General features: G+C 31.5%; 1 protein-coding gene across 2 annotated transcripts; it reads left to right on the top strand.

The window, feature by feature from the left end:
- On the top strand, positions 1-15676 carry LOC133327665 (homeobox protein extradenticle). Of its 2 annotated transcripts, none has more exons than XM_061536188.1 (5): positions 1-283; positions 12791-12937; positions 13032-13203; positions 14724-14982; positions 15355-15676. In XM_061536188.1, exons 1-5 carry the CDS (start codon positions 19-21, stop codon positions 15640-15642), a joined length of 1131 nt encoding a protein of 376 aa, XP_061392172.1. In that variant the 5' UTR covers positions 1-18; the 3' UTR covers positions 15643-15676. The 2 variants fall into 2 exon arrangements, with proteins under 2 accessions (XP_061392172.1, XP_061392171.1); XM_061536187.1 differs by having other exon boundaries at positions 13029-13203.
- The last annotated feature ends 7298 nt before the right edge of the window (positions 15677-22974 follow it).

Below are 22974 nucleotides of genomic sequence, written 5' to 3'. Positions count from 1 at the left end.
ACAACAGCTTAGCCCATTATGGAGGATCCTAATCGTATGATGGCCCATACGGGCGGTATGATGGCACCCCAAGGTTATGGTATGCCTGGCCAAGATGATGGCCAAAATCCCGGCAATGAAAATGAAGTACGCAAACAAAAGGATATCGGTGAAATTCTACAACAAATTATGAGTATTTCCGAACAATCGCTAGATGAAGCCCAGGCCCGGAAACATACATTAAATTGTCATCGCATGAAACCGGCCTTGTTTTCGGTGTTGTGTGAAATTAAAGAAAAAACCGGTAAGTTAAGAAATAATGTGATTTATTTTATAATTTGAAGAGAAATTAAGTTTATAATTTTTTGTAGAATAGTTATGAGAATTTGTTTAGAGAAGAAATTGAATATTGCAAATCTAAAGAATGAAGTATTGGTCAAGGAAAATGTTTCCTCGGATGCTTTAAAAATGCCAAGGAAAAGCATATCTTTACATTTTTATAGAATATTTAAGAAAAATTGTTTGTTAAAGAAAGTGCAACATCTTAAAAGGAAAAAAACATCTTCTTAAAGAAATGTTATTTAGAGGATTCCAAAAATATCAGTCAAGCTAAATATTCAAGAGGAATTCAACATTTGTCGGAAGTAAGGAGATTAAGCTCTCCATGAAATGTATCTGTCTTAAACAAGTATTTATTTTCCCGACGGCAAAGACGATGGGCACGAATTCTTTATAGACGAGAAGAAAAACAGGAAGTCTTTTTAGACGAGCTGAAAGGCTGGAAGAGAGTCTATGCTAAAAAAAAGGGACTGGAAACGTCGGGAAAATAGGGAATCCAAACGAAGGACAGCAATTCTTTATAGAAGAGCAGAAATACAGAAAGTCTTTGTAGACATGCTGACCTGTCAAACCAAAATTTTATGAAATATAAGTTCCTGTAGGCCAATCAGATCAGCATACCTTCAAAACATATTGATTCCCAAGCCAACCTTCCTAATAAAGGAGATATCAATACAGGTGCCGAAAGAGGTTGTGATTTCAGGGTTAAAACATTGCTTTTGAAGACCCAACCAATATTGGCTTATAAAGTTTATTTTGAAGTATCAAGGCGAGGATTTTGTAAAGAATTTGTAGAAAATATACAAATTTAAGCGGCAAAGTGGGGTAAAATAGTTTTTCCAAGCTCCAAGGACTTGTAGATTTTTTAAAGAATATCTTTCCAGGCCAAGAATATTTTTTCGGGGCTAAGCAAATGCAACCATTTTCTTAAGAATATTTTGTCAGACTCTGGCGGTAGAATATTTGTTCAGGCTTCAATGGAGACATTCATTATTTCAACACTAGTTCCTCAGTTCTTCCAATATTTTTTACGCTCTTCCGCAAAGTTTTTTTTTATCAAATATTAGTTTTCAGAATTTCCTTTTGAAAATTCCTTTGAAATTCTTCGACAAATAGTTAAATTCTCATTTGCCTAATGACCAAGTTTTTTGTTTTCCTTACTACATTCTACAATATCATTAAATTAATATTTACTATAAACAAATGATAAACACAAAAACAACAACAGCAACAAAATGTAATTAGTAAGTGTATGATTAACAACAAAAACAAGAACATGTTACGTGCTATCTTAAAGGCTACTCTAGTAGTGCACCGCCATTATTACATGGGCTTTAGATAAATAGAACACAAACAAATAAAATCGAAAAAAATAATGCCATGAGTAAAGAAAGATTTTTTGCCGCCTTAATTTGTTTTTGTTGTTGTGTACATGTGTATGTTCGAATTTTTTTTCTGTAGTAAAATAAATTGATTAAATATTTGCCAAAAGATAATAACATTGTGTATAATTGTGTGTTCACACACAAAATTTACCGCTAAGAATCCAACAAGTTCCATATAAACACATTTTGGGTATTTTATTTCATTTCTATTTTGTTTTTTTTTTTGATTTTTTTAAAGGTGTTTACAAATTGATAAATGGCTGAGAGAGAAGAGATTTCTCGTGTGCGTTTTTAAGATTAATTGTTTGTTTATAAAAGTGGTTTGAGTTTACCGAGGTGGCGGCAACATTGTTGTTTGGGTGGATTCCTTAACAAAATTGGTCACAGATTCTTTCACTTTCATTTTGCGGCAAATGGGATATTTGAATATTTTTTTCTCCAGTAACTAGTCTGTATGATATTTTTTACAATGGTTGTATTTTCTAGTTGTTGTTATTGTTTTTGCTTTGTTAATAATGCAATGTATTTTACGCATATAATAATGGCAAAATGTTGCAATATCTGTATGTCTCATTCCCTGGGTGTGTGTGTTTGTTTGTGTGTGAAAATTTATGCATTTAATCGCTGTAATTAATTACCATATTTTATTTAACTTTATGAGCAGTTCATTCCTTATTTTTAAGCTGGTGGTCAATTTTCAGTCATCCTCATACACAGACACACACACACAATTCCAATGATGAGAAGAAGAAGAAGGGGTCGACAACAATAACAACAACTCTTGAATATTCAGTTAGTAAAGACGACAGTCTCAATCGTCGTCTCATTCACAACTCAACTTTCTTGCCACCAAAAAGCAAGTCAGCCAGCCAGACAGGCAGTCAGTTCGATACATCAGACAAGCTAACTGCTAGCCAGTCCGTCAGCCATCCAGCTAGCCAACAACTGTATTCTAAACCGGCTTTTGATTAAATCGTGTTTAATGCAAACGATTTTCAGCTTAACCAGAGGGGGGATCTACCATCACCCCAAACACATTTATTTAAATATAGTCAGGCAAGAACAACAACAAATGCCAGGCCTGAATGTGATAACAGAATCGATTTTAACTTTCAAACACAGTGGAGGCTTGAGAATAATGGGAAACGGAGTTAGAAAACGATTTTCATATTTTTCACGGCTCCATGGGAGAATCGAGGCCTATAAAGACGGATTTTTTTAAAATAATATTGTTTTAGGAATCTATAGGGCATGGATTTTTTAAATAGTTTTTTTAGGGATCTATAGGATATGGATTTTTTTCAGGGCTCTATAGAGGCGTAGATTTTTTAAACAATATTTTTTAGCAATCTGTAGAGGCGTGGATTTTTTAAAGAATATTTCTTCATTACTCTACTTTCGCGAATTTTCAAAGAATATTTTTTCAGGGCTCTATAGAGGCGTGGATTTTTTAAAGAATATTTTTTTCAGACCTTCAAAGAGATGTGTATTTTTTAAAGAATGTTTTTTAGGGCTACATAGAATATTTTTTCAGGGCCTACAGAGATTTTGATTTAATTTTTTTTTCAGGGCTATATAGGATTGTTGATACTAAACCATAATTCTTTTCAGGGTTTTTAAAGAATTTTTTTTTTCAGTGCTCTATAGGACTTGGATTTTACAGAGGGTGTATTTTTTATTATACCCTTCACCACACTGTGGCACAGGGTATTATGTCTTTGTACATATGTTTGTAACAGGCAAAAGGAAACGAGATATACCCTTGGTTCCTTTTGAGAATATGCATAGAATCACTTTTATTTATTTTATGCATGTCCGTCCGTCAGTCCGCCCGTCTGTCCATGTTAAATTGTAAACAAAGTACAGGTCGGATTTTTGATTTGAATTCGGATGAAATTTGACACAGCTACTTTATTCGGCCCAAGGACAAATTGAAATTGGGAAAAATCGGTTCAGATTTAGATATAGCTCTCATATATTTTCGTCTAAATTTATATAAATGGTGCACGGAAGTCCCTATATATCTTTCGATTTGCACGAAATTTGGCATAGCGTACTAAATAAAGTCTAGAACGATGTGTGTTAAATTTCGTGAAAATCGGTTCAGATTTAGATATAGCTCACATATATGTTTTCGTCCGATTTTATGCATATGGTGTACCAAATTCCCTATATATCTCTCGATTTGCACGAAATTTGGCATAGCTTACTGAATTGAGTCTAGAATGATGTGTGCTAAATTACGTGAAAATCGGTTCAGATTTAGATATAGCTCCCATATATATTTTCGTCAGATTTAAGGTAAATAGTGCAACCAAGTCCCTATATATCTTTCGATTTGCACGAAATTTGGCATAACGTACTGAATTGAGTCTAGTGTGTTAAATTTCGTGAAAATCCGTTCAGATTTAGATATATCTCGCATATTCCAGTAATATATATTTTCGACCGATTTTATGTAAATGGTCCTTATAAATCGTTCGATTTGCACGAAATTTGGTACAGGGCACTTAATTGAGTCTAGCACCCATAATATTATGGCAGGAGTGCTTATCTATCCTGCCTTAATCTTATGATCCATTATAGTTTGTCCTGACTGTCGTTCGTCTGTCGGGTCCCCCCTTGAGATAGCCGAACAACATTTTGTGCCAAAAGGTTTCTTTATGTAAATTTTTTGTATTTATTTTTTATCACATCTAAGGTCGCACCAGTCGGTCCGACTCTTGTTGATGATGAGAAGATGACGATTCGAAGTTCCTCTGCAAGATGATGATGATTCGTTAAGGAAGAAAACATTTGTTGTTTAGTAGAACAACAAATGTAAAACAGCAAAAACATCACAGCTATCAAATGGATGAGTGGCAATGCTAGATGGTGTTGTTGTTGTTTTTCTTGTTTTGTATGGAAACCATTTGAGCTTACAATTTTCAGATTTCAATATGTATGTAAATTGGGATATTGTTTGTCGTTGTTGTTTGGTATTCGATGGCGATGACGGCGCGCGGCCTTAGTATTATTTTGTTTTTGCCATTCTTACTTTCCGTTTTTTTGCATGTCTAAAAGGTTGTTTAAGTTTATGATACGTAACAAGAGAGCAATTGCGCTTGGCTCGTCAAGAAGCAAAAGAAGAAAAATCTAAAAGGATTCCCATTCAAATAAATATATATGTATGTGTTGTTTTTTTGCAAAAGGAATCCATTTCACAGCTGTTAAGGAATTGTTGTTCGGTTTTGCAATGAACGTGTGTTCGTTACTCCTTCTGCTGGCTTGCTCGTTCTTTGCCATTGATAACATTAAAATGCTTCATTAGGCAGCCAAATGATTTTTGCTATGAAAGGAAAAAACGATTCTGCTGCCGCCTTCCTTGCAATTCACAGAGAAAGTAACCCTTGAGTGAATGAGCGTGGGAGGAATAGAAATTACTTTGCAGCTGCTACTTTCCTTTTTTCATTTTCATTTCATCGCTTTAAAGCAAATATTATCCCTTTTAATATAGAGAGGGGGAAATTTGTTGTAAAGGGTAACGATATTTTCCCATTCTAAAATTCAATAACATAAATTCTAATGATCTACTACACATACATATTCCATGGGACATTTGTTTTGAAAAGAGGTTTTCACAATTTTATTTTTTTCCTTTTAAATAAAAACAATTTTTCATACCAACAGTTTATCAGCATCTTTTGATATTGCTTCAGAATTCATATCATAAAACAGATTTATTGCTGTTAATATATATTTACACAAATACGACACCCATACACACACACACAATGTGTTGTAAATGTTAACAAGAATGCAAATAATTGTCCCGCAGTATCATAGTTTTGTCATTAAAGACATATTGTGGCTGTTTTTTTGTTTCCAGCTCCTCACCTAACCATTCCCATAAAATAACCACTAATAAGGGGGGTGGGTGATAGGGTGGTGGGATGTCATCTCTATACCATTTTATGTCCTGTCTTTCCCTTTTTTGGGGGGTGTGATTTTCATTAAAACTTAAATAGAGAGCCACAATCATGTAATCAGAAAAATAAACAAAAATACAGCAGCCCAGCCTTAATGTTTAGGGTTGCCATTTGTTTGAATGACTTTTTCCGAAAAAAGGAAGTAAAATATAGATTTTCACTACCCAAACCAGGTGTAGATTTTTTCAGGAAACCTACAGAAGTGTGGATATTTTTATTTTTTAATATTTTTAGGGGGCTATAAGGGCATGGATTCTCAAATAATAGTTTGTCAGGGGTCCGACAGAGGAAAAATGTTTTAGGTTCTGAACAAGGCGTAGATTTTTAACAAATATTTTTAAAGTACTAAGGAATGTTTAGATTTTTTAAAAAATATTTTTTAAGGTTCTGAACATGGTTTTTAGTTTCTGAACAAGGCGTAGATTTTTTTAAAAAATATTTTTAAGGGTAGGCGTAGATTTTTTTTTAAAAATTTTTTAAGGGTAGGCGTAGATTTTTTAAAAAATATTTTTAAGGGCAGGCGTAGATTTTTTAAAAAATATTTTTAAGGGTAGGCGTAGATTTTTTAAAAAATATTTTTAAGGGCAGACGTAGATTTTTTAAAAAATATTTTTAAGGGCAGACGTAGATTTTTTTAAAAAATATTTTTTAAGGGTAGGCGTAGATTTGTATACCCTTCACCACACTGTGGTACAGGTTATTATGTCTTTGTGCATATGTTTGTAACAGGCAAAAGGAAACGAGATAGACCCATGGTTCTTTTTGAAAATATGCATAAAATCACTTTCTGAGTCGATTTATGCATGTCCGTCCGTCTGTCCGTTTGTTGATGTTAAATTGTAAACTAAGTACAGGTCGCATTTATTATTCGAATTGGATGAAATTTGGCATAGGTCACTTATTTGGCCCAAGGACGAACCCTATTGAAATTGGGAAAAAAATCGGTTCAGATTTAGATACAGCTACCATATATAATTTCGTCCGATTTAATGTAAATGGTGCGCTAAAGAACCTAAATATCTTTCGATTTGCACGAAATTTGGCATAGCGTACTGAATGGAGTCTGGAATGGTGTGTGCTGAGTTTCGTGAAAATCGGTTCAGATTTAGATATAGCTCACATATATATTTTCATCCGATTTAAGGTAAATGGTGCACCAAAGACCCTAAATATCTTTCGATTTGCACGAAATTTGGCATAACGTGCTGAATTGAGTCTGGAATGGTGTCCAATTTAAGGTAAATGGTGCACCAAATTCCCTATATATCTTTCGATTTGCTTGAAATTTCAGATTTCGATATATCACCCATATATATTTTCGTCCGATTTAATAGAAATGGTTCACCAAAGTTCTTATATGTCTTTCGTTCAATTTCATGCAAATGTTCTTTCGAAAAAAAACGACGTCTGTTAGATGGTGAAGGGTATCATAGTAGGCCCAGTCCGCCTATAATACTTTCCTTACAGGTATAAAAGCTTAGAATTAAAAAAAAAAATCTTTTGAACATCAACAAGTTGCTGATTTTTTTTTAATATTTTATATAAATAATTCTAATAATTTTTGTTGTGTCTTGTGGCAACCCTGCTTTATTTCTTCCACCAAAAAAAAAAAAACGTGTTTTCCCAACTAACCACCATTCGTAATCATTTTCGCCCCGCCGATGCCGTTATTTACACTTGTTTCTTCAATATTTCCCACAGCTTTGGCTTCATGTTTTACTCGCTTCTAGCTTTGTTGTTGGTGTAATTGTTGTTGTTTTGGTTATGTCTACGGATTTTTAATATAACTTTATAACATCTGTCATTAATGTTATTAGTTTCTTTGGTAGGTCTTGTTCTTGGTGTTTATTTTGTGGTTTTATTAACACCCCAAGCAGAAGAAGAACAACAACCTCTTAAAAATTACAATCTTAAATTACATTAATTGACATCCTTTTTTAGCCGAAAGAGGATAGAAGGGAAATTATGGGCTGATGTTTTCCACATCAAGGTGCATGGATTAAAGAAAGGATGAGAAAACATTTTTCTTTGCCGGAGAAGTTCTTCATTTGTTAATGGAATAGGGAAGGATTCTCTTCCGCAGGAGGTTCCACTTAAAAAACAAATAAATAATAAGCCCATGACTGTTTTAAAAAAATGTTTCATGACCTATAAATATTTTTTCTAGGTCTATTCATAGGCATGGGTTGTAAAAAACATTTTCCAGTGCCTAGTTTTAGGCGTGGACTTCCGAGTACTAATTTGTTTGTTATAACCAAAATAATCGATGAATTTAAATATTAAGCCCATAATTGTTTTAAAATATGTTTTATAAATATTTTTTCTAGGTCTATTCATAGGCGTGGGTTGTTTAAAATCATTTTCCAATGCCTACTTTTAGGCGTGAACTTCCAAGTACTAGTTTTTAAGTCCCTCTTACCTGGGGATTTTTTATTACAACCAAAAATAATCTGTAAATATATTTTTTTTTGTAAATTCACAACCACAACAGTTTTTTATAAAACATTTTGTTGTAAATTTTCTTATAAATTTAAATTTTCTCTCTGGGGAATATTTCAGAGGATTTTTTTCCAAATATGGTCAGTTTTTTTTAATGCATTTTAAAGACAACATCTTGACTTAAGAAACAACTTTCAGATGTTGTGGAACTCCCTTTGCTGTTAAGAAAAAAACTGATAGTTGGCTACAACAAAAACAATTTAATGGAAAGGAGGAGGAATACAAATTATGCCACATGCTTGCTCTGGCTTGCTTGCCGCCTTAGTGTAGAAGTAGTACAAGAAAAAATCTAGTAAAGGTATTAACCAAGTTATCTTATCAAGGTTTAAAGAAAACGCCACCACCACCAGCAGCACCACTTCGAACTTCAGCCGAACACGTTCATTGATTGTCAACAAATGGAATGGTTGACTGGCTGGCTGGTTGGTTGGTGGTGCCAGCTAATACCTACCCTTTTTTGGTGTCTTGATTTTAAGGCGGGACGTGTAACTAACTGGCTTTGGTCTCAACAGAAAAAAAAAACAAAAATGAAATGAAGAGACAAAAGGCAAAAGTGGTAATGCTGCTGAGGTGTTATTGGTGGTGGTCGGGTTGGATGTGATGCTGGAGTACACTTTAATATTGGATATTTGCTACGGCTGATGCTGCTGATTTTCCACAAGATGATACTCAACAATCAACGCACGTTTCTTCCTTGGGTTTTTCTTATTGTTGTGCAACAACAACAACGATAGACGAAACAGCATCTGAACAAAAGTTGATTAGATTAAGAATAGAAACTTTTTTTTCTTTTTCCGTTTTTTGCCATAAACGCATCAGCAAAAAATCTACAATGATATTAAACTAAAGGAGAGGCAAAATAGATAGAAGAGGGGAGGGCAGAATTACATACCGTCTGCTTGTATTACAATAATGTTGAACGGCAAGGAAGTGTGTGTGGAATATTTAGACGAGGCGAGATTGAAGTAAAACATCCACATCTGAATAAACCTTTAACTAGAATATCAATTGTGTTACAACAAGAAAATTATTCTATCCTCTTGCTATTGGTGTCTCCATTCGGATGGTGTGTTGTCTCTGAGTTTTTTTCTGGTCCATTGTTGTTACTACTGCAACAGACTTTAATTAAAGCATTTCTTGAAATTAAATCCTTTTGATGAGGAGGCTGTTGAACATTTTAAACATTCATTCATCCATCCACCTTAGCCCTCAATCTACCGTACATCTTTATTGGTAGATATCTCTTTTCTTCTTCTCTTGTAAACTGAATTTATTAGAAATTAAGAATTAAATTTGAAATTAATTCAATTCCTCCATTGTTATTTGAAATTTTAATTAATGTGCATAGACACTTAAGGTGCACCTCACGGGGAGGGTTTGAGTGATATCTTTATTCATTTGGGCTATCTATTAAACCTCTCTTGTGTAATAATAATATACCAATTTATTTGCAAGTTTTTTTTAATTTATAATTTAAATAAAATTAATTTAATCAATAAGATATCAGAAGGAGGCTTAATCATGAAAGATAAAGACTTTTTGTATTGGGTAGCATATTAATTTCGTTTTCAATACTTTCATAATTGTATGTTTTTTTAACCATAACTAGGGATATATTTCAAAAATATCTTTTTTGGGACCTTCCAGGAAGGTGGATTTTTCATGTAGCCCCCAAGAATAATTTTGTATTTTTTTTTTTTTTTGGATTTTAAATTATCATCACACTGTGGTATAGGGTGTTATGTCTTCGTGCATATGTTTGCAACAGGCAAAAGGAAACGAAATAGACACATGGTTCCTATTGAGAATATGCATGGAATCACTTTTTAAGTCGATTTATGCATGTCCGTCCGACTGTCTGTCTGTCCATGTTAAATTGTTAATAGAGTACAGGTCGCATTTATGATTCGAATTGGATGAAATTTGGCATAGGTCACTTATTTGGCCCTAGGACGAACCTTATTGAAATTGGGAAAATCGATTCAGATTTAGATATAGCTCCCATATATATTTTCGTCCGATTTAATATAAATGGTGTACCAAAGTCCCTATATATCTTTCGATTTTCACGAAATTTTGGCACAGCGTACTGAATTAGGTCTAGAACGATGTGTGTAGAGTTTTGTGGAAATCGGTTCAGATTTAGATAGAGCTCCCTTATATATTTTCGTCCGATTTTATGTAAATGGTGCGCGGAAGTTCCCATATATCCTTCGATTTACACGAAATTTGGCATATCGTTCTGAATTAGTTCTAGAACGATGTGTGTAGAGTTTCATGAAAATCGGTTCAGATTTAGATATAGCTCCCATATATATATTCGTCCGATTTTATGTAAATGGTGCACCAAAATCCCTATTTATAATTCAGTTTGCACGAAATTTGGCATAGCGTACTGAATTAAGTCTAGAAAGATGTGTGGTTAATTTCGTGAAAATCGGCTCAGATTTAGATATAGCTCCCATATATATTTTCGTCCGATTTTATGTAAATGGTTCACCAAAGAACCTATATATCCTTCTATTTGCACGAAATTTGGCATAGCGCACTGCATTAAGTCTAGAACGAATTGTAAGAAGCAACTTTATATCTGACCAAAATTTAGTATAGGTTGCAGAATGACATGTTTAATTTCATGTTAATGGTCCTTAAAAAATGCGACGTCTGTTAGGATTCCATCTGTTGAATATACCCAAAGTGGTGAAGGGTATCATATAGTCGGCCCCGTCCGACTTTACTACTTTCCTTACTGATTTTTAAAAGATCTATGCATCTCAAGGCCACTGCAAAAATTATTTCTTAAAAAATGAGCCCTATCAAGGTACCTGAAAAATATTTTTTTAATAAAATCTACCGACATTTGTCATTCTTCAAACTTGTACACAATTATAGTTTTCATATTTCCACTTTTCCAAGGCATGTTGTTTTAACGATATTTCTCTCCTTCTAAGGCCTGCATTTGTGTTCGAATTTCGCTATTAATCCCTCTTTTACTCTCTCCCATCAAATACGACCACAATAACTTTTTTTAAATCCAAAAAAAATCCTCTTATTCAAGGCATTTGTCATTAAATCTGTTTTCTGAAAATTCTCCCTTATGAATTTTAAATTATGACGGATTTTTTTGTTTTGTTTTCAAAATATGCCACGATTCTCCAAAAAACAGATAAAGAAGGAACTTGGCCGTAAACTTTTACACCAATAAATTTCAATATGATTAATTTAGTTTAATTGCAAAGAAAATACTCTACGAGACGTGAAGATAAAAAATACAGAAGAAGAAAAAAACAAAAAAATTAAGAATTCAAATCTCCATAGAGCCTCATGGCTGACTGACTGGTGTCCTCATTTTCCCTTCAAACTGAGAGCACACACAGTTCATTTGGAAAAAACAACAACAACAAAAAACCCCTATTGAGGATATTTGTGTATTCAGCACATCTTAATTCATATTAAAGTTATTCGATTAAAGTGGGCAAAAACAGAAGTAGCAACAACAACAACGAACACAAGCAAAACTTAAGTGATTCCCAAGACATTTATAATGGTTGCCACCACTGTTATGCGTGGCTGCTTGGTGATTTTTTTTGTGTCTACTACAAGAGGAAGTAACGTCTGAGAATAAAGGCATTTCTTGGCAGTTATGTTGTTGTTTTTTTCAGCTTCTTAGTTACAAAGTTTTCCTTGTTTTTGTCTTAGCTTGAGCTTTGGCATTTGCTGTTGTTTTTGTTCATCAGTTATTCCTATGGTAACTCCTTGAGGAGTTTTTTTATTCATTCATTCCTGATATGTTTTACTAAAATGTTGCCGTTGAAAGGGATATCATCAATGATGCTACTGCTACTGTTGTTGTTTTTATTTTTCTTGTTATATTATTTGCCACACAGTTGGCGTCATCATCTTTGTTGTTGTTGTTTTCTTCATTTCCTATGGGTTCCAAAGATGACTTGATGATGTTTGGAAGTTTAAGGCTATGTCTTGACTCGACTCTGCTCATTTTGTTTTTCCAAACTCGTACACAAATAAAATTTTATGACACAAAAAAGAAAAGAAATCTTAGAATGGTATTCAGAAGAACAAAAACAACAGCATTAATAGAAGTAGAAATGGCTGTAGTATCCAAGTAGCAATGGCTCTAGCTTTGAAACATCCAGCATGAACAATATTGGGTGTCGGGGAAAATGTTTTTCATTTCAATGGTTATGTTTTATTTGTTGTGCCCGACAACACTTCGCTATTTTCGGAAGCTAATTCTATGTAGAATGGCTGAGACTGGCTGGTAGGATGATGTTATTCTTGTTATTCCTAATCTTGTTTTCCTCAAAAATATATCATTTTTGAATTATAAATATACCAAGCATTATAAATTTAATCAAGAAAGATTTTTTTTCTAAATTAAATTTTTTAACTTCCTTTCAGCCCACCTCTTTCTCACTTTAATCTCGGCTTTACAAATTTAATCAAGCGAGGAATTCTCAAATTTAATTTTTGTATTTCTTAAATAAACCTTTCTCTTCAATCCATTTTTTCCTTATTTAATTTGTATTTTTCTTAAATTTAATTTTCCTCCTTCATAAATTCATTTAATTAATTATCTCTATTTTTCTCTTTCCTTTCCAGTCCTCTCAATTCGCAATACCCAAGAGGAGGAACCTCCAGATCCACAATTGATGCGTTTAGATAACATGCTAATTGCCGAAGGTGTTGCCGGCCCGGAAAAAGGTGGTGGTGGCGCTGCTGCTGCCTCAGCTGCAGCAGCCAGTCAAGGTTAGTTTTCGCGTAACAGAAAGTTTTGACTGATTATCGTTTTTATTCTTTTCTTCTATCTCTTCTTCCCTTCTTCTTCTTATAACTAAAGTAGGCTCTTCATTGTCAATAGATGGCGCCGACAATGCCATTGAACATTCGGATTATCGTGCCAAATTGGCACAAATTCGCCAAATCTATCATCAGGAGCTGGAGAAATATGAACAGGCGTGCAATGAATTTACCACACACGTTATGAATCTGTTGCGTGAACAGAGTCGTACAAGGTGAGTTGAGGAGAAGAAATTATGGGAATTTTCCTTTGTGACAAAATTCCCCTTTGAAATGGTTACTCAATATGTTATAGAATTGGATTGTTAAAGACATTTTTTATATATTAAGTATTTAATAGAATTTAAACATCCTGTCCCGTAGCCCTTGAATCGTCAAGAATATCGTGGAGATATCTTTAATTTTGGGAGAATTTCTTCGGGGAAAGCTTCTCTTTAAAATTGATACTCCGTAAACTTTGTGTCGTGGAGGTACCCTTTATTTTGAGAGAATTTCTTATCTACCCTTGAGATCTCTTATGGAATTGGATTAATAGCAAATATTGTGTATTAATACAATTTATAGAAGGTGTCTAGAATATCCTAAAAATTTTTGTATTGGATAATTAAGACAAGTTATATGTTATAGAATTGGATAGTTAAGACAAGTTATATTCAGTAGTTAATCGAAATGGACAGACCTTAGAGGTGTCCATAATCGTTGGATCCTAAAGAATATCGTGGCTATGGAATTGGATAATTAGGACAGTAATTTTGATTTGGAAATTCTATAAGGTGTTTTAAGCCCTTGTATCGTTAGGAATTTAATTTATAGGAAGCGACCCTCCAGTACAGGATCCCTTGAATCTTTTCCTTACGGTGGTATAATGACCCTGGAATTCTTTGCCGTGGTAATTAATTATCGAACTCTCATCTTCTCAGTAATTAGATAGTTTTAGATTCTAAAACATTTTTTTTCTAAATGAAAGTCGAAGTAGAATCCTAATTTTGGTACAGATATAGAAACCTAATTTATGCGTAGAAATATAATCCTAATTTAGGTATAGTAATATAATTCTAATTAAAATATTTTGAATGTGTCGAAATTGGTTCAGATTTAGATATAGCTTCCATATATATTTTCGTCCGATTTTATTAAAATGGTGCACCAAACTGGCATTATTTGTCCGATTGAGACGAAAATTGGCATTGCGTATTGAATTGTGTGTGGAATGATGTGTGTAAAGTACAAGTATTTTCCGCCGTTTTTATATAAATGAGGCACCAAACACCTATATTTTGTCCGATTGAGACGATATTTGGTATAGCGTATTGAATTGAGGGTAGAATGACGTATTTAAAGTTTTGTTGAAATCGGTTCAGGTTTAGATATAGCTGTCATATATATTTTCGTTCGATTTTATGTAAATGAGGCACCAAACCTCAATTTTTTGTTCGTTTGGTTTAGCGTATTGAATTGAGGGTAGAATGCTGAGTATATAGTTTTGTTGAAATCGTTTGAGATTTAGATATATCTGCCATATATATTTTTTTCCGATTTGATTTAACTGGTGTACCAAACTCCCATTGTTTGTCCCATTGCGACGAAATTTGGTATAGCGTATTGAATTGATTCTAGATTGAGGTGTGTTAAATTTTTTTTAATCGTTTGAGATTTAGATATAGCTCCCATATATCTTTTTGGTTTATTGAACAAAATTCTAATCTTCTTTCCTCTATCGCTTTTCTTTTTACAGGCCCATCACTCCCAAAGAGATTGAGCGTATGGTACAAATTATCCACAAAAAATTCAGTTCGATTCAAATGCAATTGAAACAGTCAACCTGTGAGGCCGTCATGATATTGCGTTCACGTTTCTTGGACGCGCGTCGCAAACGTCGTAACTTTAGCAAACAGGCATCAGAAATACTTAATGAGTATTTCTATAGTCACTTGAGTAATCCCTATCCATCCGAGGAGGCCAAAGAGGAATTGGCACGTAAATGTGGCATAACTGTAAGTGTTTGTTGCATCGATAACGAAAAATACAGAAGGGAACTAAAAGCAAGCCACAGCATCAGTGGAATACTGTGACAGGAAGAGGAGAGGGTGATAGTATTCTGGTGATGCTGTGTTTGCAGGCATTTTTTTTGGAATATTTGAAAAAAATGCAGTGACTTTGTTGCATCTGTTCGCTAAAGATGCACTATTATAATTATAATAAGAAATTGTTTTTGTGTTTGTAAAAAAAAGTGGCAGTGAAAATTATTTCATGTTATAATTATAATAAAAAGATGTTTTGAAATCGAAAATATTTTCTTTTTTAAATGAAGTATTTATATTGGAAAATAAATAAATAATCCAAATTTTTATTTCCTTTTTCTCTAGGTCTCACAAGTCTCAAATTGGTTTGGCAATAAACGTATTCGCTATAAGAAAAACATTGGCAAGGCCCAGGAGGAGGCCAATCTGTATGCAGCCAAAAAGGCAGCCGGTGCCTCACCCTATTCCATGGCCGGACCTCCCAGCGGTACCACAACACCAATGATGTCACCCGCCCCTCCCCAAGATTCAATGGGCTATTCCATGGGTTCCGGTGGCTATGATCAACAGCAGCCGTATGACAACAGCATGGGCGGCTACGATCCCACTCTCCATCAAGATCTTAGCCCTTGAGGACGTTATTTCGATAACAAATACTAGAGCAAGAGGATGAGGAGGAGCAGTTGGACTTTTATAGCAGCTGAGAAGAAGCAAAAGTCCCTAACCTATTATATAAAAACAATTTCTAAACTAACGCACTTTGTTTTTTAGTATTTTTTTTTTAATTTTCTAAAATGAGAAAAAACGAAAAAAACTCTTGCTTTATCAGCAGAAGAAGAAAAAGAAGAAGCAGAAACGTAAATGTAATTCTAATATTTTTTTAAAATTACTAGGTGTATTATTTTCTTTTGTCATCTATGTCTATTTTTTGCTATCCCCTTTTATTTTTTTTATTTGGGTTTAGTTTTGTAGAACTCTTTTTTTAGTATTTAAGTGTAAAAGGGAAGGAAGGAAAAAAAGAGATCACCTATTTTTTTAGGTGGCCTAAATTTTTCTTTACTTCTAAAACTGCAATAGTTTTCTTGTTTTTGCTTTTTTTTTTCAAAAATCACCAATTCAGTTATCGATTTTTTGGAATTTTTATATTTTTTTCTTTAAAAAGAAATGCCGCATATACGTAAATGTATTTTTTGTAATTCAATATTTTTTCTAATTAGTATGTAATAAGAGAAAACAAAGTATACTTGAAACTAAAAAAAAAAGAATTTTGGAAACACAAATGTATACTGCAAACAAAAGAAATACGAAATTTAAAATTATTACTACCCTACCCCAAAAAATTTTTGAAAACTCACACACCAAGTTATACGAGAGACAACAAAAAAAGCAAAAATCGGAAAACGTTAAACTTTTCAAAATGTATACGAAATAAATTAAATTTAATTTTTTCATTTTTGCCTAACAAAAATTAAAAAACAAAAGCAAAACAAAAAAATACAATTTTAATTAAACATTAATTAATTAATAATATGTACTACTACAAAATAATTATAAATAGAAACTATATACCATACACAAACAATCCCAATTCTACCAACAACAAATAAATAAAATAAAAAACAACAACAACAAATATATAATTCATACAGAAGAAAGCAGCTCGGCCGATTATTTTTTTTATTCAATGCCATACGGAATGGGGTTAGTTGACAGGTTGGGACTTCGGACAAAGTGATCCTTATACTTTTTAAAAGGTGGGCTGGGGTGAGTCTGTTCGTTTTTCCTCGTTTGATAATCTGCAATCAATAAATAAAAAATCGAGATTTTTGGAATTTAAAACCAAATTATAAATTTCAATATTTTAAAATTTCTAAAATTCAAAGTTTTTCATTGAAGAAAAAAATTTTAATTAAAATTTTATGATCCCACACCTCCCAAAGAATCCTAAATATCAACAGATCCTTTGAAATAAATGATAGTGTTGAATAAAAATTAATAATCAGCTGCAGCTGGTGTCTTTAATTACCCCCATTAGTTTTTGTTTGGAGAAAATAAGATGGAACCTCTCGCCCTCATCACACCCCCAGTATGTTTAACAAAATCAAATTGGTTTAAAAAATATAGAAAAAATAGCAGAGCAACACAGAACTCCACAAATTGTATACCGAAGTCGATCTTGAACTTATAAATAATATACGATAATAAGAAAATAAGAATTATATATTTAAACACAAAAAAAAAAATAAATAAATGAAATACTATATACATACAACAACAAGCAAAAATACAATATTGATGCAATATTTTTTAGATTAAAAAGTAAAATAAAAAAAATAAATTAAAACCATAAACCTAACCTACCTTCTACTCTCTATCTCCATCTCTCACCAAAATCTACTCACAAACCAAGCAATAAAATAATTCCAGTTATTCCGTTGATACCCTCTTCCTTTAACTAAATTTATTTTCAATAATTTTTAGTTAAATATTTTTTTAAATATTACTTTGACATCCTCATTCTTTTATTTCAATTTTTTTTTAATATTCTGTTGAACTTATTTTCAATAATTTTTAGTTGAATATTTTCTTTTTAATAATCTCTTGATATCCTCATTCTTTTATTAAATTTACTTTTCAATATTTTTTTAGTTCAACATTTTTTTTTTAATTTTCTGTTGACATCCTCTTCTTATTATTGAATTTATTTTCAATTTTTGTTTTAAATATTTAATAAAAAAAGAAACAAAAAAGCAACAACAACAAAATCAAGTATACGAAAACTGAATTGAAAAAGTAAATAAAATAAATTTAATTTGTAATTTATTTTTAATTTAACAAATAAAAAAAATAAATACAAATAAATTAATTACAACAAAAATAATGGCAATTTCTTGTAAAATTAAATTTTTTGAGGTTAGGTGGTCGACCCATCTAACCCAATACAAAAAAATTAAACAATTTTAGAATTCCATTTCCAAGTTTCATGTATTTCTTAGTGTCGTCTCTATAAAAAATAAAAAAAAATAAAACAACAACAAATCCAGTATACTAAAATAATAAAAAAACCAATATAATTTTAAGGAATAAAAACTGAAAAAAATAAAAATATTATTTTAAAAATGATTATACATAAAATCGAACAACAAAAGATTGAAAAACTCAATAAAAAGAATGTGGCAAAAAATAAAGAAATGGGGTTGTTTTAATTTATAAAAAATAAATCAACTTTTTCCTGCGGACAAAATAATTCAATGTTTTTTATAGAAAAAAATAATTCAATGATTTTTTTCTATAGAATATCATATATTTTTTTAATCTATTAATTTTTTATTTTCAATAGAAAAATATTTGTGAAAAAAATATTCAATGAATATTTTCTAATTTTTGTTATTTCTTTCTACAGAGAAAATTCTTTTTTTCCTACAAAAAACGTTCTTTAATTGCTTTTCTATAGATTTTATTTATTGCATTTTTTTCTACATTTTTAATTTTTTTTAATAAAATATTTCAGTTTTTTCGGAAATTCATTTTTCCTTTCTATGGCTAAAAATTTTTATTCTACAAAAACTTAAAATTACTTGTTAATTTTTTTATTTATATAATTTTTTCCATTTTTTAATTTTTTCTAAAGCAAACAACTTACTAATGTCTTTTTAAAGACACTTTTTTAATTGAATTTCTTGCATTTTTGAAACACCCTGTGTTTATGTTTGTTTTACTTAAGGTTTGTTGCTTAAGTCTTTTGTTAGTTGCCTATGCAACCATGTTATCTTATTAGTATATCTTGTCCACAGCTCTCATGCACGGTTATGCACTCTTGGGCATATGACCATTGCACACAATAAGAAACAGGTCTTCTAAATCTCTCTCACTCACTCCCTCTCTCTTAACTAGAATGAGAATGAATGACTGAGGTGAGAACTCATTGCAGCTAGTGATGATGTTGATATTCCACAACAACAACAAAACAAACACAACAATAGCTAACAAATGCAATTTCATAATAGATGACCAGACGGTGAGATAGAGAATACTACTACTCTGAGCACAAAGGTTCTCAGAGAATACATAATAAAATAAATCAATCTCCTTTAAAACGAGTATTTTTTTAATTGATTTATAGAGGCATTTTAAAGAAATTAAAAAAAATATTTTTTTATTAATAAAAAAATAACTATTAAATAATATTTTTTTCATATTTGGTATACTATTTGGAAATTGTTGTATATTATTTTTTATAGTTGTTATTGTTGTTTAAAATATAATTGAAATTAAGCTCACGTATTTTGTTTAGTTTTCTCATTTTCTCCTTTTTGGACGATAGTTGTTTGTTTGTTCGTTCGTTATATTTGTGTATGGGTGTGTGCGTGTTCGTGTGTACATGTTACACGTTTTAACTAAACTCAGTTGGTCAGAGTTGCCATTGGAGATTTTGTGGGGGATTCTACCAATTGATATACTTTAAAAAATTAGGAAAAAAATCTGGATTTTTTTTTAGATTTTTAGAATCTGCTGAATTGATTTTTTTCATAAGAAAAACGTAGCTGAATCGAGTTTTTTTTTCTATTAAAACCATTGCTGAATTGCAAATTTTTGCTAAATTTCAAAAAGTTTGCTGAATTGATATTTTCTATAAAAAATTCACTAAATTGAGTTCTACATTAGGATCACTTTGCTGAATTGATGTTTTACATATAAAAACTGTGCTTAATTTATTTTTTGACTGGAAAATATGCTGACTTACATTTTTCTACAAAAAACCTTTGCTGAATTGGGAATTTCAATAGAAAAACGCAGCTGAATTTAGTTTTCCTGTGGCAAAACTTCGCGGAATTGAGTTATACTTTAGAAACATTTTGCTGAATAGATTTTTTCACTAGAAAATTGTAGCTGAATTTATATTTTCAACAGAAAATCTTAGCTGAATTGAGTTTTTAATGTAAAAACCACCGAATTTTATTTTGCTATAAAATAAAGTTACTGAATTGGGGTTTTCATTGGGAAAATATAGCTGAATTGTGTGTTTATTTTGAAAAACTTAGCTGAATTATCTTTTTTCATTAAAAAAAAACTTAGCTAAATTAAATTTTCCTATAGAAATTCCTTGCTTGTTTTCAACAGAAAATCTTTGCTGAATTGAATTTCTTAGAGGGAAAAGTTGCTGAATTTTATTTTTGTATAGAAAAACTTTGCTGTGTTGAGTCTTTCTGTGCAAAAACATAGCTGAATTACATTTTTAATGCAAAAAAACTTTGCTGTATTGAATTTTTCTTTAGAAAAATTGAGCTGAATTGTTTTTCTGAAGAAAATGCAGTTGAACTTCCGTAAAAACTTCTTGCTGAATGGATGTTTTCAACTTAAAATCTTTGCTGAATAGATTATCTTAGAGGTAGAATTTGCTGAATTTAATTTTTTTATGGAATAAACTTGCTGAAATGAATTTTTTGTGGGAAAAACTTTGCTGAATTGAGTTTTCCTTTAGAAAAGTTTAGCTGAATTGTTTTTTTTTCGCAGAAAAATGTTGCTGAATTGGTGTTTTCAGAAGAAATTTGCTGAATTGATATCATCAACAGAAAACACTTGCTGAATTGAGTTTTTCCGTAAAAAATGTTGCTGAATTGTATTTTTTTATATAAAAACTTTACTGAAATTTAATTTTTCCATTGAAAAAGCTTGCTGAATTGAATTTTTTCGGCGAAAAACGTAGCTGATTTGTGGTTTTATTGAGAAATACTTAGCTGAATTGGGTATTTCAGAGAAAGTAGCAGCTGGATTTTGGTTTTCTATAGAAAAACTTTGCTGAATTGTGTTTTTCTTTAGAAAAATTTTGCTGAATTGGGATTTTCTTTAGAAAAATTTAGCTGAATTTTGTTTTTTCTTTAGAAAAACTTAGCTGAATGGATTTTTTAATATTAAAAAATATATTTTATACACTTCTCCCTAGAATTTTGTTTAAAAACTTACACCATGGCAACCCTCTGCTCGGAGCTCAAACGATTTGGCCAGAAGAAATTTGCTTTGTTTTCAGAAGAAATTTGCTGAATTGATATCATCAACAGAAAACACTTGCTGAATTGAGTTTTTCCGTAAAAAATGTTGCTGAATTGTATTTTTTTATATAAAAACTTTACTGAATTTAATTTTTCAATTGAAAAAGCTTGCTGAATTGAATTTTTCGGCGAAAAACGTAGCAGATTTGTGGTTTTATTGAGAAATACTTAGCTGAATTGGGTATTTCAGAGAAAATAGCAGCTGAATTTTGGCTATCTATAGAAAAACTTTGCTGAATTGTGTTTTTCTTTAGAAAAATTTAGCTGAATTGAAATTTTCTTTAGAAAAAATAAGCTGAAGTGAGGTTTTCTATAGAAAAACTTAGCTTAATGGATTTTTTAATATTAAAAATATATTTTATACACTTCTCCCTAGAATTTTGTTTAAAAACTTACACCATGGCAACCCTCTGCTCGGAGCTCAAACGATTTGGCCAACCGCTGTGGCTTGGTCTTTTCAATTTAGCCGGAGAGCGACTACCTGTTAGTTACCTGTTGACTGTCGAACGTTTTGGTGGTGTTTTAGAAAATCAAGCGGGATTACACAAAACAAGAAGAAGAAACAAAAAAGGAAAATAAAAAAGAAGCAAACAAACACACACACATACATAAATGGAATAAAAACGTGTAATAATAAAATAAGAAATTAGAAAAAACGAAACAAAACGGAGATATATAAGTGATAAATATTTTACAATTAAAAATATAAAATAATACAAAAGAAGAAGAAGAAATTTTAAAATTAATAAAAAAATTGAAATTGAAAAAGAAGATTTCTTTATAAAAGAAATACCAGAAAATATATATAGAATATATATTTCTGAACCCATACAACCTCACAGAATAAGAGAAGAAGAAAAGCAAAAACAAAAAATAAAAGAAAGAATCACAAAATCGAATCTTCCAAACAACGATCATCAACACATCGTCAAACGAGTAACGTTGCCGCAGCTACAACACAACGACAAGTCGGACCGATCCATCGACCGTCCGACCAGGCAAAAGATAAACCAAGTTTAACGGAGTGTCTATCGGTGTGTCTAAAAGGTGTGTGTATTGTTCTTATTGTTGTAGTAATACTAAAATTAAAAAATAAAACAACAACAAAAACAAAAAATAGTAGTAGTAAGTTGAAGAGTAAGTGACTGAGAGAATGTGTGTGTAGAGGTGTGTGTGAGTGGATGGTGTAGAATATGTGTGTACCGAGATTTGTTGGCTGGTATGCCACTGATTCTTTTTAGCTATTCTTGTGTGGCTGTAGTTTTTTTGTTGTTGAAAAAAATTCTGAGATTTCCATCAAATCAAGTGTCACTTTTTGTTTCAAACAATGGAATGTTTGTGAAATATTTTTTTTTTCGGTACAAAAATTTGGACTCAAAACATTGCCGAAAACAATTTGAAACCGATTTGAAAAAAAAAATTCCCAAAGAAGAAATTTTTGTGGTGAAAAAAAATTCAACTGCGTGGCATTTTTTTCCTGTTGTTGTACCCCTCAATAGTTTGTTGTTGTTTTTATTTTTTACAATAGTTCAATGGATTTTTATTGTTGTTGTTTTTGTTGAAATTAAACACAACAAATAATTTAGTAATAGCATCATCATCAGTTACTAGATTTTTTGTGTGTTTTTGTTGTTGTTGTTGTTATTTTCAATTCAGCAGCCATCTTAAATTTTTGATTTGAACATCGTCAAATAGCTAAGAAGGTGTGGTGGTGGTTTTGTATGGATACCCATCGTCTTCTATGACTTCGTTAACTTCAGGGTACCTCACCTGCAGCACAGGTGTAGCTGCTGCTGACCACCCCCTGCTGCCACCTCTGCTGCAAACATGAAACAAAAAATAATTCTAAATAAACTTTATGCATAACAAAATAATAATTAAATATTATTAATAGAATAACCATAGTCATGATTAT

Source organism: Musca vetustissima, unplaced genomic scaffold, assembly GCF_032173495.1.
Source record: "Musca vetustissima isolate MV318-11 ecotype Yass unplaced genomic scaffold, APGP_CSIRO_Mvet_v1 utg16637, whole genome shotgun sequence".
In the NCBI taxonomy this organism is placed as follows: Eukaryota; Metazoa; Arthropoda; class Insecta; order Diptera; family Muscidae; genus Musca; species Musca vetustissima.
This window is presented reverse-complemented; position numbering and strand designations above follow the sequence as displayed.

Excerpts from the sequence above, each read along its gene's own strand:
- LOC133327665 (XM_061536187.1), top strand. The coding sequence starts at position 19 with ATGGAGGATCCTAATCGTATGATGGCCCATACGGGCGGTATGATGGCA. Across the intron at positions 284-12,790 it reads TGAAATTAAAGAAAAAACCG|TCCTCTCAATTCGCAATACC; the intron begins GTAAGTTAAGAA and ends TTTCCTTTCCAG. Across the intron at positions 12,938-13,028 it reads AGCTGCAGCAGCCAGTCAAG|TAGGCTCTTCATTGTCAATA; the intron begins GTTAGTTTTCGC and ends TTATAACTAAAG.